The 13,020-nt window shown below is 44.4% G+C and overlaps 1 protein-coding gene across 5 annotated transcripts in view; it reads left to right on the top strand.

Moving 5' to 3' along the window:
* The window catches only part of raraa (retinoic acid receptor, alpha a), a 147,007-nt gene that overhangs the window by 130,739 nt on the left and 3,248 nt on the right, over positions 1-13,020 (top strand). For 4 of the 5 annotated variants that reach the window (XM_079333891.1, XM_079333890.1, XM_079333889.1 and 1 more), the window contains 3 exons: positions 6,593-6,734; positions 12,589-12,749; positions 12,841-13,017. In XM_079333891.1, coding sequence (XP_079190017.1) covers positions 6,593-6,734; positions 12,589-12,749; positions 12,841-13,017 — 480 coding nt within the window. The remainder of the gene's footprint in view (positions 1-6,592; positions 6,735-12,588; positions 12,750-12,840; positions 13,018-13,020) is intronic. The other variant, XM_079333888.1, reaches the window with a different exon arrangement.

Below are 13,020 nucleotides of genomic sequence, written 5' to 3'. Positions count from 1 at the left end.
CTTAATATTAATCTTTGCTGTTGGACTGTATTTCAGTCCTCATGGATGATCTTCATACTCAGGACATGGATGAGTTAAAACGTGCAAACTATATCTGCCCCCTTTGTAAAAGCAGATAACATATATGATTTACCTGACTGTTATCATCTTCAGGTGTACATTATGTGCAGAGTGTTGTTGCCGCTCGTATCGGTTTTGCTGACGTGCCCACATTCAGCTGTCCGTTATCAATACACTGAGTTACACAGGTGCTGGAGAGGCCACATAACCCCCATCTGCTCTGTTATCAGTAGATGGTTATGGAGATCATGCATGCTTACTGTACATGCTCTCATGTTAAAGTGAGCACACAGTCTTCATTATCTGGCTCCCCCCGAGGCGAGGAGCCTAAAGTTGTGTAAGCTCACAGGAGGATAGAGATAAAGAGGAGGAGGGATCTGAGGAACCTCGTGTAACATTACTGCCAGGTGCGATTCTAGTATCTCCGTAAAATCTTATTCTCCCCTTTTTTGGCAGTCGTGCAATCATGGATAACCCGAGCAGGATTTCCTAAATTGTAGTGTTTCAACATTGCAAGGCTTTCTCATAACAACATTTCTGTGTAGCAAGAGGAGAACAGGGATTGGTTTGATGAAGCCAGTCAGGGTGGTGCTGTTTGTGACAGGTGCCTGCTAGACCCTTTGAGTTATTGACTGTTCAGCCAATACTGTTAGTTTCCATATGTGCAGAGGGAAGGGAGTGGAGGAGAGAGGAAAAGAGCATACTGGGAAAAAAAAAGGTACACAAGGGAGGCCAGGAACCCGAGGGAATCTAGAAATCCAGACAAAATGGTACAAAGATGGCAGAGAGAGAGAGAGAGAGGCCTGAACTCTGAGGGGCATGAAAAAAGCTCGAAAGAGAGAAGTGATGATGGTTAGAGGGGCAGCAGATTAGGGGGACTGGGTCAGAGGGGCCACAGCTGAACTCACTGACACGACGAGAAAAGACGGTCAGTGCATCAGAGCACGAGGGGGGGGGGGGGCATAACTCCTAACTAACAGAAAAAAATTGTTTAGACACATTTTATAGATATAGTGTGTGTGTGTGTGTGTGTGTGTGTGCGATAGAGAAGTCAGAAATGGTGCATAGTTCCCCTTGTCTACAGGATCTTTTTCTGTATGTAATGCACACTCAGGTATGGTTCCCTCATAGTGTAACACAATGTTAAATCTATTCCTAATGAGTGCTGGGTTATACACATTTTAGTTATAAAAATATTAATGATTTTTATTATTATTGTGCAGATTTTGAGTATAAACAAATGTCATGGGTGTAAATCATGATACATTACAGATAAGTTTTTGTGATCAGCCTGCTGTTAAATTCTTCTAGCCTAGTGTGTGTCTGTGTTTTTCTGTTTGCATGTTTGAAACCACAGAGGGTTTGTAGCAGCTCCTTTAAGCCCCCGACTACTTTATTGTGTCCATTTAATGTGTCTCCCCATAGTCTAATAGTGTCTGATTAAATGGGGTAATAGGTTTATTAATAAGGCCAAATCTCAGCCCCCTGTGTGTGTGTGTCTGTGTGTGTTACCCAATATAAAAATATGGGTCTCTTGTTTGTGGTTAGTGTCAGTGTGTGTGTGTGTGTGTGTGTGTGTGTGTGTGTGTGTGTGTGTGTGTGTGTCTGTCTCGCTGTGTTAAGCAGTTTTTTTAGTTTAAGTGGTCACCTGATTTTTTTTTGCAGACAGAGTTAAGGGTTGCTGAATAAGCAGTTTGTTGTTGGCGTGGCGGTGCAGTTGAGATGAAAACAAAAATAAATGCTGTACATTCAATGAAATGCTCGTCCCTAATTTAGAGGTTAAACATATAACATATAAAGCCAGTCTATCTTAAATGTATCATTCCTGATTTTTTTTTTTATACCAAAGGCTGTAATGAAAAAGCAGTGTGTATTAAACACACACACAGAAGTCTGACACTTGCCAGTGTGAGGTTTAACAATCTGTAACAGTGTGATAAACAAGAGGGAGGGAAAATAATACATGAGCTGTAAACTTGAGTGGCTGTGTCCTCTGTCAGCTCAGATATATTTTTCTTTTCTTTTTTTTGAGGTCATTGTACAGTGAGGACAATGATGCTGGTGTGTCAATTCCTCAGCCAACTTTTAATGTGCAGTAATGATTTAAGAACAGTCGCTAACATTAACGTGACGCACACATTTTTCACTGTGTTGACTGTCGAAGTGCGGCAGCGAAGGTATGCTGAAAATGTCTGCTATTCAATCTCGCATTCATTTAATAAAGTATTCCTTCATGTAACATCCAGCGAGCTCTGCATTCCTCCTTTGGCTGAATGTGTTCAGTGTTCAAGTCAAAGCTGAGGTACATTATTATCAACCAGAATGAAAAGATGACGTGCATAAAGATCTTTCTGAATAAAAAATCATTTCTATCATATGCTGAATGAAAGAAGTCATGTGTACTTAACTTCTATGTGGCTTTTTTTTAAATGCTCTTCAAGATGAGAACGTTAAAACAATTCCCATCTCAGGTGTGAGTTCTGGACAGTACTGGTACAGTCAGCTGTCAGGTGATCATACAGATCTTTAACAAGTTCAACTTCTGAATGTTCAAACTAGTGGAACTTGTAAAGAAATAAAAAGGAAACAAAATAATATCTTATGTATGGCATGCAAGTGTGTGCAACCTGTACTCAGGTTTCGGACTACTGCGTGACAAAAAACTCAACAAGTCATCAGTTTAAAAAAAAAAAAAAAAAAAAACATCATAAAGAATGTTGATCAAACAACAAAAGTATCCGGGGCTCAACAGTCACCATCATCAACTCGTCCCACGTTTATCAGTCGTCTGTCTTCGCGCTCAACAGCCGCAATGCTAATTTGAAAAAATCCAGGACGCCTTCTCCACTCTCTCTGACTTCAGAGAAGATGACTTGGCAGGGCACTCTCAATAATTCAGCACTACAGGCATGTGAATGTATATGGTTGTCTCCTCTGAGACTGGGGTAAGTTGAGGGTTAGCAGCACCAGCGTTACTGCAGCACGTTGAACTACAAAGGCGTTTCCTCGGGGCTGCAGTGAAACGGAGGAAACAGGAGGGGGGATGTTGAGATGTGCTACTTGGAGAAATCTCATTCGTTTGTTGTTTGAGTTACTTGCGCTCGCACAAACTCTCCAGCGTTGCACTTCTTTTCCCCTCCAGATATTAACACTTAAGCATTAAATATGCATGCCCGCCCCCTCATGTTTATGTTTTTGTCTTGGAGGCATGGCAGCGAGAGGCAAGCAATCTCTCTTCCTGGTTTCCGCTAGACCAAATTCCCTAACCGCTGATTCCTGCAAGAATGTCCCCCTCACTTTGCTGTGTTTTCCAAATTGCCCTCTCACCAAGCATCCGTCCTCGCTAATGTTTGGGCTTTAGCAATAGCTGAATCGTAATGGAGTCAGAGGCACACCCACACACATGCACCTACCCAGTGGGTGGCTGGGAACGCACTTTTAATCTGGGCACAGTGTGAAAGTCACGTAAGAGAGGATCCCTGTGCTTCCCCCATGAACTTGCCAACCCCAGACTTCCCTCTGCTTCCCCTTGCAAGAATTTCCTCACACACAGAAATAAGAACGCACTGACAAGCTTACAAATGCCTGATAGCACACACAAGTTGGACGAGTTGCATATTTAGGAGCTCATGACACATGCCATCATTTGTATGCTCTCACTGTATGCTCCTTCCCCCCCCCCCTCGCTCTGCTCCCGCCGCTCTGAACACTGCAGGGTGGCTGACAGGCCTGCTGAGGGCTCTTGTCGCCAGGCGGATTAAGTGGTGATACAAAAAGAGGCTTAAGGGCCGCAGGAAGCAATGACTCCTAAAAGGAGGAGGGAGTGAAGGGGAGGGGGGGGCAGGAACAATTGACTGGTCCACGAGCTGGCAGCAACAGCCAATCAAGAGGTGCAGTTGGAGGGCACCTGAGCCTTGAGGACGGAGTGGGTCAATCCCCTAGTGACACTGGGGTCAGGGTCAGGGCATCGACGGATCAAAGAGGACATGATACACACACACACACACACACACACACACACACACACACACACACAAAGACCACAGACTTATCCCTCAGTATCAGCAGCTAGAATCAGCGTTAAACGATAAGCCTTGTTCTCTACGCTGTGTTGTTTGTTCAGGCCTCACTCTTCTGCTGGGAGGTCCAACTTTATCTGACCCATCCTGTCACAGAAGACGCTGCTCCAATAATTCTGGTTCTACTCGAGGCTTCTGCCTGTGAAAAGGAAGCGTCCTTGCTACTGTTGCAAAGTGCTTTCAAAGAGTAGACTGACGCTGTATCTACCTTTTCATAGGATGTATCTTTAGAAGTCATATAAATAGTGACTATCTGATTTCATTTGTGGGTATGTTTTAGAGCCTTGCATTTGTAGACTTGAATCTGTGTGAATTAGCAGGACTTTGATTTGGCTCTACCTGCCATGTAGAAATGGGTTGTCGTGCTGGTATTTAGCTCAGACATGCGTGCAAACCGTTCACACTTCCTCTTCTTACTTCACTAGAAGCCTGAATCACTTCCGCTCTGTGGCGGTGCACAGAAGATGTGAGAGGAGCCTGGTGATCTGGGGAAGGACAAATTGCGGGTTAAGGTCCAGCGGCCATCTGTCGGCTAGCAGAGCTAATCCCTTAGCAAGGGATGGGGCTCCCTGGCAGCCACCCCACCACGCAACACTGAACCACTCAATGCTCCGCCCTGCCTCCTTCTCCCTAGATTGCTCCGCCCTCCCTCCCAGGCTCCAAAGCATAACCCATATCCCACTGAGCCCCATCAATACAGACATTGACCTGTATCACATTTGTTCCAACCCTGCTTTTTGAGAACTCAGTCACTTGTGGCTAATGTGCATTAACCTCTTTTTATCTTTTTGACACTCAAAGGATGCTTTAGCAATAAGGCCACAGAGGTTAGCATTGATTTTATTGGATGTATGGTGTTAAGGAGTGTAAAAGTTGTGATGCATGGCTTTTTAACTGTTTCCATGTCAACGGCTCTGTCTACGAAGCATTCAGAGGGCCCTTACACTCGCAAAATCACAGAATATCAGAATCAGAATTCTTTTATTGTCATTGTTCTTCTTTCAGAACACAACAGAATTAAAAAATGGCAGCTCTCGAATAAAAAAAAAAGGAAAAATTGTGCAAGACAGTACAGGGAGGTAGACAAATAATGTGCAAACATGTAACTGAGAGAGATACGTGTGCAAATAACATAATATAATATAAATGTGCAAATAACAACAGATCAGAAAAACAGTAAAAAAAAAAATAAAGAAAGAAAGAAAAAAAAAAAAAAAATATATATATATATATATATATATATATATATATATATATATATTTTTTTTTTTTTTTTTTTTTTTTTTAAACTAAAAAGGTTTCGTTTGTTTTTGTTTTTTTTAACTGTACAGTCCCGAGATAATTTAAGCAGCAGATTCAGGGGTTGTTGGGATTGGGGGCGTTCAGTGCAACAATAGCTCTTGTGTAGAAACTGTTTATCAGTCTGTTTGTTTTTGTCTATATACAGTATCGATAGATAACATAGATAATTCAGACCATTATAGTGGGGAGCATTTTGACATATGCACACAATCTACATATTTAAGATCTGTCTCTTCGTCCCAAAACATGAAAGGCTCCTTTTAGACTTTCTCCTCAGTTCATGACCAGATATTCTGCGTGTATTTGATGCTCTTGTTATTACTGATTAAGCTTCCTGGATGTGTGTTGCGCCTGTCAGGACAAACAGGCTTGCTCTCTGTAATCAAAACAAAGACTTCTCAAATATATGCTCTGCAGCTAAATGACTGAAGAGGAGCTTATCGTTCTTACTGAATCACACCGACATCGAATGTGCTCATTGATCTTCTTGATCCAGTAAGATTGAAAAGGGGAGAGAAAAAAAAAACAATCATTTATTTTTTCTTTCACAATGCTCTCAGCCTATCATCTCTCTTTCATTCTCTATTAATACACACTTGGCCTGGATCTAGAATTGCTTATTCCTGGCTGTGTAAACTAGGCCACAGTTATACAGCACCCAGTAACCTTGTGCCTTTTGCCCCAAAAGCCTTCAGTCGTAAAACCTCACAACAGTCACTCTTGCGTCACGGCTCAAATGGATTAGGTTGAGGAGGTGGGCAGCGCCATGAGATAGTGACAGGCCATTATACTCAGTCCAGTTGATGTCACAGAATAAGCTCTTTAAAGAATGTACTGTTTGGTGGTCTGATACCTTTTGAAGTGTAGCTGCTTCTGGCCACTGTGGACGGGCAGCCTCTTTGATTTCATTTTGTTAAAGCAAGTAACCTAGGAGATTTTAGTAACTAAGGGAACAAGATCAACATTGGAAACAAAGACTTTAGATAAGATGACCAAAGCACAGGGTAAAATCAGTACAGGCGGCTGACAAACGAAAGCTAACTAACGAAGCAAATGAGCATTTTCTGCTGTATTTCTGACACAGTCCCTTTTCCCAGTCTGTCACCAATCACCTTTCCTCTCTTCATCACATTTTCTTATCTGTCCCGCAGGGCTTCTTTCGGAGGAGCATCCAGAAAAACATGGTGTACACCTGCCACCGGGAGAAGAACTGCATCATCAACAAAGTCACCCGCAACCGCTGCCAGTACTGTCGGCTGCAGAAGTGCCTGGAAGTCGGGATGTCCAAGGAGTGTAAGTATGAACCAAAAAAAAAAACACACGGTGTTACCCAGAATGCTCTGCTCTCACGTGACTCTCAGGGCCAAGTGCAGATCTCATCCTAGCCGTTAAATCCCAGAGGGGTTAGTATGATTGTTACCACTGCAGGGAGTCTTAAGCTGCAGCTTTTGATGACATTTGTTCGAATACTGACACTATAGCCCTCACACACACACACACACACACACACACACACACTCAGCTGTGTCTGTGATTGAAGTGCGGATGTTGAGCTTAATTTATCATAAATTTGATTTTGTCTTTTAAAAGCGGAAATTAGAATCTTTTTATGAAGTCTTCCCACATCGATGCCCTTTCGATGATTTTAGAGATTTGCTTTCACGAGAGATAAAGGTTAGCCATGATGCAGGCTGGCAATAACAGTCAGGGTGTCGCCATGCTTGGCAGGCCCCTGTGATGAATATGTTCTCACCTGCCGAGAGTGAAAGAGCAGGCGTCTGCTCCCATCATCGCACCCCGGGGGCTGTGTGAACGCACACACTCACACACACACACGCAGGCAGCCAGACTTGATAGAGTAATTGGAAGAGGTGTGACCGCAGAGAGAGCTTACAGGCCAGTGGGGTTTTTACCTCAGCCCGATCACATGACACACTCTGTTACACTTTCTCTCTCTATCAGTTTACACTCTGACAGAACGTGTGTGTGTGTGTGTGTGTGTGTGTGTGTGTGTGTGTGTGTGTGTGTGTGTGTGGGGGGGGGGGCATTAATACTCATAAATACACAAAAAAAAAAGAGGAAGTGGAGACACCTCTCCTCCTCTCACAGCGCGCGCGCACACACACACACACACACACACACACACACACACCTGTTTAAGTTTGCATGAAGACAGCCCCGTCCCTCTCCGCCTCCTGTCTTCCCCGAGCTATTTACCTCATCTCTGTGCTACAGCGAGAGCAGGGAGCGCTCCCTGTGCCGCAGCACTGTGGCTTACAGTAAAAGAAGTTATCCTCTGAGCTCCTTACCTTTGAATGGGGCCATTAATCATGGTTAGAGGGATCACAGCAGCGTGCTCTTTCACACACAGACACACGGGCACAGAGGCACAGACACAGCAGGGGAATACACCGGGATTGGAGAGCCATCTAGTGGTGGAAAAGTTGCAGTGCAGAGGTGAAAACGCTTGCCTTGTCAAGTGATCGGAGGCTGAAAGAAACAATTACGATACTTGGTGAGCCAACTTCGCTGGACTCGTTTTGGATTCATGTTCAGAAGTAGTTTCTGGGTTGTGGTCACTTTATGCAGAGCGTTCAGGCTGCTCATCCCGTGTCCTCAGCAGTGACTTTGGCTGGTCATGCTGGTCTGTGGTGGGGAGGGAGGACAGGCTGGCCATCTGGGGCCCACAGGGGGTCTCTGTGCCTCTCGCGCACACAGACACAAGAACACGCACATATAAATGCAAGCTTGTGCATAATTTCCAGCACATGCCCGAGTTATGCACATGCAAGGTGACAAACACAAACTGGTATGAATGAATAAAAAGTCTTAAACGGGAATAGAGTCAGACAGCTCCACTTAAACACCATACACACTCTGTCACAGAAACACACACGTACGCAGAAGGAAGACCCCCTGCTAGAGCCAGGGGGGACGTCTGGGTGACCTTGTGTCTGCCAGCAGACAGCTCCAGACGACAGTGCCAGGCCTGCTGCCAGGTGGCAATGCCACGCAAGACGGCGTCACAAGAAGGGGGGGGGGGGGGGGTTAGTGTAGGGATACAAGGGAAACGTCTGTAGGCAAAGATCCACAGTAACATCAACCTGACAGTGTGAATTTAAAGAAAAGCCAGAGACCTTGTGTCTGAAGTTGAGGTTAATATGATGTTACATCGAGTAAGAAAACCTATTTACAAGATTCAATTTGACTTAAGGAAGTGTTGACTGTACGTGTGTCCAACTACAGTGGTTCTCAACACAGGGGGTTTGGACCTAAATGGGGTCGTTAGCAAAATCTACAAGGTCACAAGATGACGTGTTGAAAGAAACAAAATTCTACCATAAAAAAAAAGACATTTCTCACTTTTGCTTCTTTTAAAAGAACATGACACCAAATGTTACCTTTGGAAATATTCAAATCAGATTTTTTTAAATTAAAATTTAAATGCTAGATTTTGGCAAACTATACAGGTTGACTGCCGTAACTTTAAGGGAGACACCCAGGATTATTACACAGAATGTTAAATATATATTTATTGGATGCCATATTAAGAGGAAAATGTAAGCTACAGTAACTCCTGTCTTCGTTGTGCATCATATGCTGGTTGTCAACGTTGTAACTTCATTTATTTTGCTGACTTCACGACTACCCCTCTCCTTTCATCATCTCCCCCCCCCCCCCCCCCCCCCTTTTTTTAGCCGAAGCCACAAAGCCATTGCTCACATGCTCGACGAGGAAGGTGTTATTCAGCGGAGAAAAAAAAGTAATAAAAGTAAAATAAGATGAAGCAAAGAATGATGGAGAACAGCACAGGGGGAGGATAACATCAGCCACAAAGGCAGGAGAGGAAGATGAAGCATGCGAGAGGAAAGAGAGTACTGAACCCTGTGTGAGTGAGAATGAAAACGTGGAGTTGAGAGAGAAGACGAGGGGGGGGGGATGCTCGAGGAGAGAGAGAGAGAGAGAGGGAGAAAGTTTCATCACTGTCGTCGGCGGCTCTGTGCTGCGAGCGGCGGGAGCAGGGGGAACATTGACATTTTTATCTTTCCATTGAATTTAATCTGTGTGATGGACGAGCTGCCAGTGCTTTAATTTTCCTCACACGAATTATCCCTGTCTGCCCACCTCGCTCTGTCTTGTCCACACACACACACACACACACACACACACACACACACACACACACACACACACACACACACACACACACACACACACACACACACACACACACAAATACACACCCAAGCACTAGCAGAAAATGTCTATTAACTGCACACTGCAGCTGAAATCCACTGTGAGGACAAATGATTGAGTGATGGGGGTGTGTGTGTGTGTGTGTGTGTGTGTGTGTGTGTGTGTGTGTGTGTGTGTGTGTGTGTGTGTGTGTGTGTGTGTGTGTGTGTGTGTGTGTGTGTGTGTGTGTGTGTGTGTGTGTGTGTGTGTGTGTGTGCGCTGTATTCTTTGCACGTTATGCATTGTCTCTTGTAAATCATTTTTATGCGATAAACACGTAACCGCAAACAATCCACGATGCAAGTCCCCCCATTAGCATTCTGCTTCTCATAATGCATTTTGAAGGATGCATTGCTTGAAGTCAACACATGCACACAAACATTAACTACTCACACACACACACACAAACGCATGATAACAATAAAAACAACGCAGTATTTCTTTTTCCCTCCTTCGCTACACCCCCATCCAGTTATTGCATGTGGCAATTCGCCATGACAGATCGCCAGTCTTGCCTAATAGTTCTTTAATGACTTCATTAAATTGTGTTGTGCAGCTTATGATTGTGCTGCCAATTTGTCAGCGTGGGTAATGTCCGGGCGCGAGGGATGCCCCACTTTTATTTATGAATTAATTGGACATCGACTGTGCTGCGGTTCTGTGACCCCTCCCCCCCCCCCTCCACCCACCCATCATGGCAGACAGGACACAGATTCCCAATCAGAGACGCAAACAGGACCGGCCAGAGCATGTGCTGCAGCTTAAAAACAGTTTCATGGGGAGTGTTTATTTACGAACAAAGTCATAATCAGCTCATAAAAGTCGATGGAAGTGGGAAGCATTTCACTGTTCTGCTTGTTTTCACTGACTGATTTAAGTGTGTCATGTGATTTATTTTCAGTCTTTAAAGGCAAACATGAGTTTACAGCACAAGTAGGCTATTATTATTATAATTGATTTCTTTATTTTTTAAGATTTATTTTTGGCCTTTTTTTTTTGCCTTTATTAGAGACAGTGGCAGTGGTAGTATCTGTTCAGACACTGATAGCACTTTCAGGATGGGTCTGTGAAAACACCTCAAGTGCAGCATGGAGTATCGACTTGTTTGCCGGTCAAAGCCCCGATCAGAAAATTGAACTAACTGGCCTTAAAAAAAAATAAAACTTGTTTTTCGGGTAAGTTATCATGTGACAATAGACCTAAGAGATGTTCACAGAGAGTGTGATTCAAGTAAGAACTAGCAAAATGTCAACAGTGTTTGTTTTCAAGGAGGAACATGTGTGTCTTTCAGTCTCTCTGGTATCTGAGGGGGGCTTATCCCCCATAACTCACATGTAGGTATAGGAATCTGTTTCTGACAGGAAGATCTGTATAATTTAACCCAAAATATTGTTCTTACTGTGAAAATATCTTGCAAATAAATAAACATTTATGAATTTAGTATTATGGCTTTTTCTGGGGATGAACGTCTGGCTCTGCGTGGAAGAAAACAAAACATTTATTTACTGTTTCTCACTTTATATCCATGTATGTTTAGTGGCCTACTCCAGACAGCCACATGATTACGAATAAAATGCCGGCCTATAATATATCACTGTGCACAGCGGGGGCGTCTTCATTTCTTGTCGTGGAGAGCCGTGCTTAGCACTAACACGCTGCAGCATCAGACTTCCAGCCCCCTCCTTCCTCCTCCCCTTCATGTTCTTCCAGGCAGGGAGGCCTGTCTGCGGGCTGATGGATGAGCAGCGAGCGGTGCATCCCGCCCTGGCTCCAGGCCGTGCCCCCTGTGTCACACACACACTGATCTCCCATCAGCCCCTGTGCTCTCACCCTTAATGGTCAAGGTTAGGATTAAGACAGAGAAAATCTGATCTTGGGTCAGCCACTCCAGGTACCTGGAGGCGAGGTGGAGATTGAAGAAATGATAGAGATGAGTTTAGGAAAGTGGGACGACTTAAAGCATGAGAAATTGGATTCTGGAAAGGGGAAGATAGTGTGAAAGGAGAGGAGGAAAGGATAGAGAGCGTTTTGTATAACCAACAGAGAGAGAGAGAGAGAATACTGGAAGGTTTTTTTTTCCGCTCCGGGCTCAGCAGCCGAGCCCTTTTAAAACCATTAGAGGCAGGAAATTTGTCATATTATGTTATTAGATTAGCCGGGACCTCTAATGAAAGCTGTGGCAATTTGTCAGCCTTATGGATAGCTCCATCCACCACCACTATTTATCAACTGGCACCCCATCTCACCCAATCCACCCCCATCCCCAACACACACACACACACACAGTCACAGCTAAACTGCACCCCAGTCTGGAGGCGCCTGGAGAAATGGATGGAGTCTGTAATGGGATTCCAATGCTAAACATCCCGCCTAGTGTTTTTTGTCATTTGGGGTGAGCACACTATTCTGAGCCTGATCGCCCAGAGGGATCCAGCGATTATTTCAAGGTTCTCTCCCCCCTCCCCCCACCCTCCCTTCTTGGACGCCGCTGTCTCTCTCCATTTATCTGAAAGCATGAGAGGAGAAGTGATGCTGCAGCTGCTGTTTGCTGCACATGGAGCATCCTCTCCTGCTGCTGCTTTGCCTTTGATCTTCATCTTAGTTCACTTTGTGCTGGGGCTTATTTGGAACGTAGAAGTTTCAAAATTACATAATTTTTTTTAAGGAGTTTTCACAGATTAAATTGATGAATGCCACGTGTTTTCACTGCAGGTTCTTCCCTAAAAACTGATTATATCATCAGTGATGTAAAAGGTGTACCAGTAAAGCTGAAATGCAGTCTGTAGTGCTCTACTTAAAGTCAAGAAAGCTCACACTTAAAGTCTGCCAGTAGATGAAGTTTGTTACCTAATCCAAAAGTTTCTGTCACACCAGCTAATCCTTTTTGTGCCTCTGCCTCTCCTCCCTGTAGCAGTGAGGAACGACCGGAACAAGAAGAAAAAGGATGAGAAGAAGCAGGAGTGCACGGAGAGCTACGTGCTGAGTCCCGACACGGAGCAGATGATCGACAGGGTTCGCAAGGCACACCAGGAAACTTTCCCGTCGCTCTGCCAGCTGGGAAAATACACTACAGTAAGCAGCAGAACAAACGCGTAGTTTGTCAACTTTGATCTGCTGCAAACACTTTTGTCCTCATGTCTCACGCCTGCTCTTCTCCTTTCAGAGTAATAGCTCAGAACGACGTGTTTCTCTGGACGTAGACCTGTGGGACAAGTTCAGTGAACTCTCCACCAAGTGCATCATAAAGACGGTGGAGTTTGCTAAACAGCTGCCAGGTTTCACAACGCTCACCATCGCCGACCAGATCACCTTGCTCAAAGCCGCCTGTCTGGACATCTTGGTG

This window comes from Symphodus melops (genome assembly GCF_947650265.1).
Source record: "Symphodus melops genome assembly, chromosome: 21".
Taxonomy (NCBI): Eukaryota; Metazoa; Chordata; class Actinopteri; order Labriformes; family Labridae; genus Symphodus; species Symphodus melops.
The sequence above is the reverse complement of the archived record's forward strand: the minus strand, read 5'-3'. Positions and strand labels throughout refer to the sequence as shown.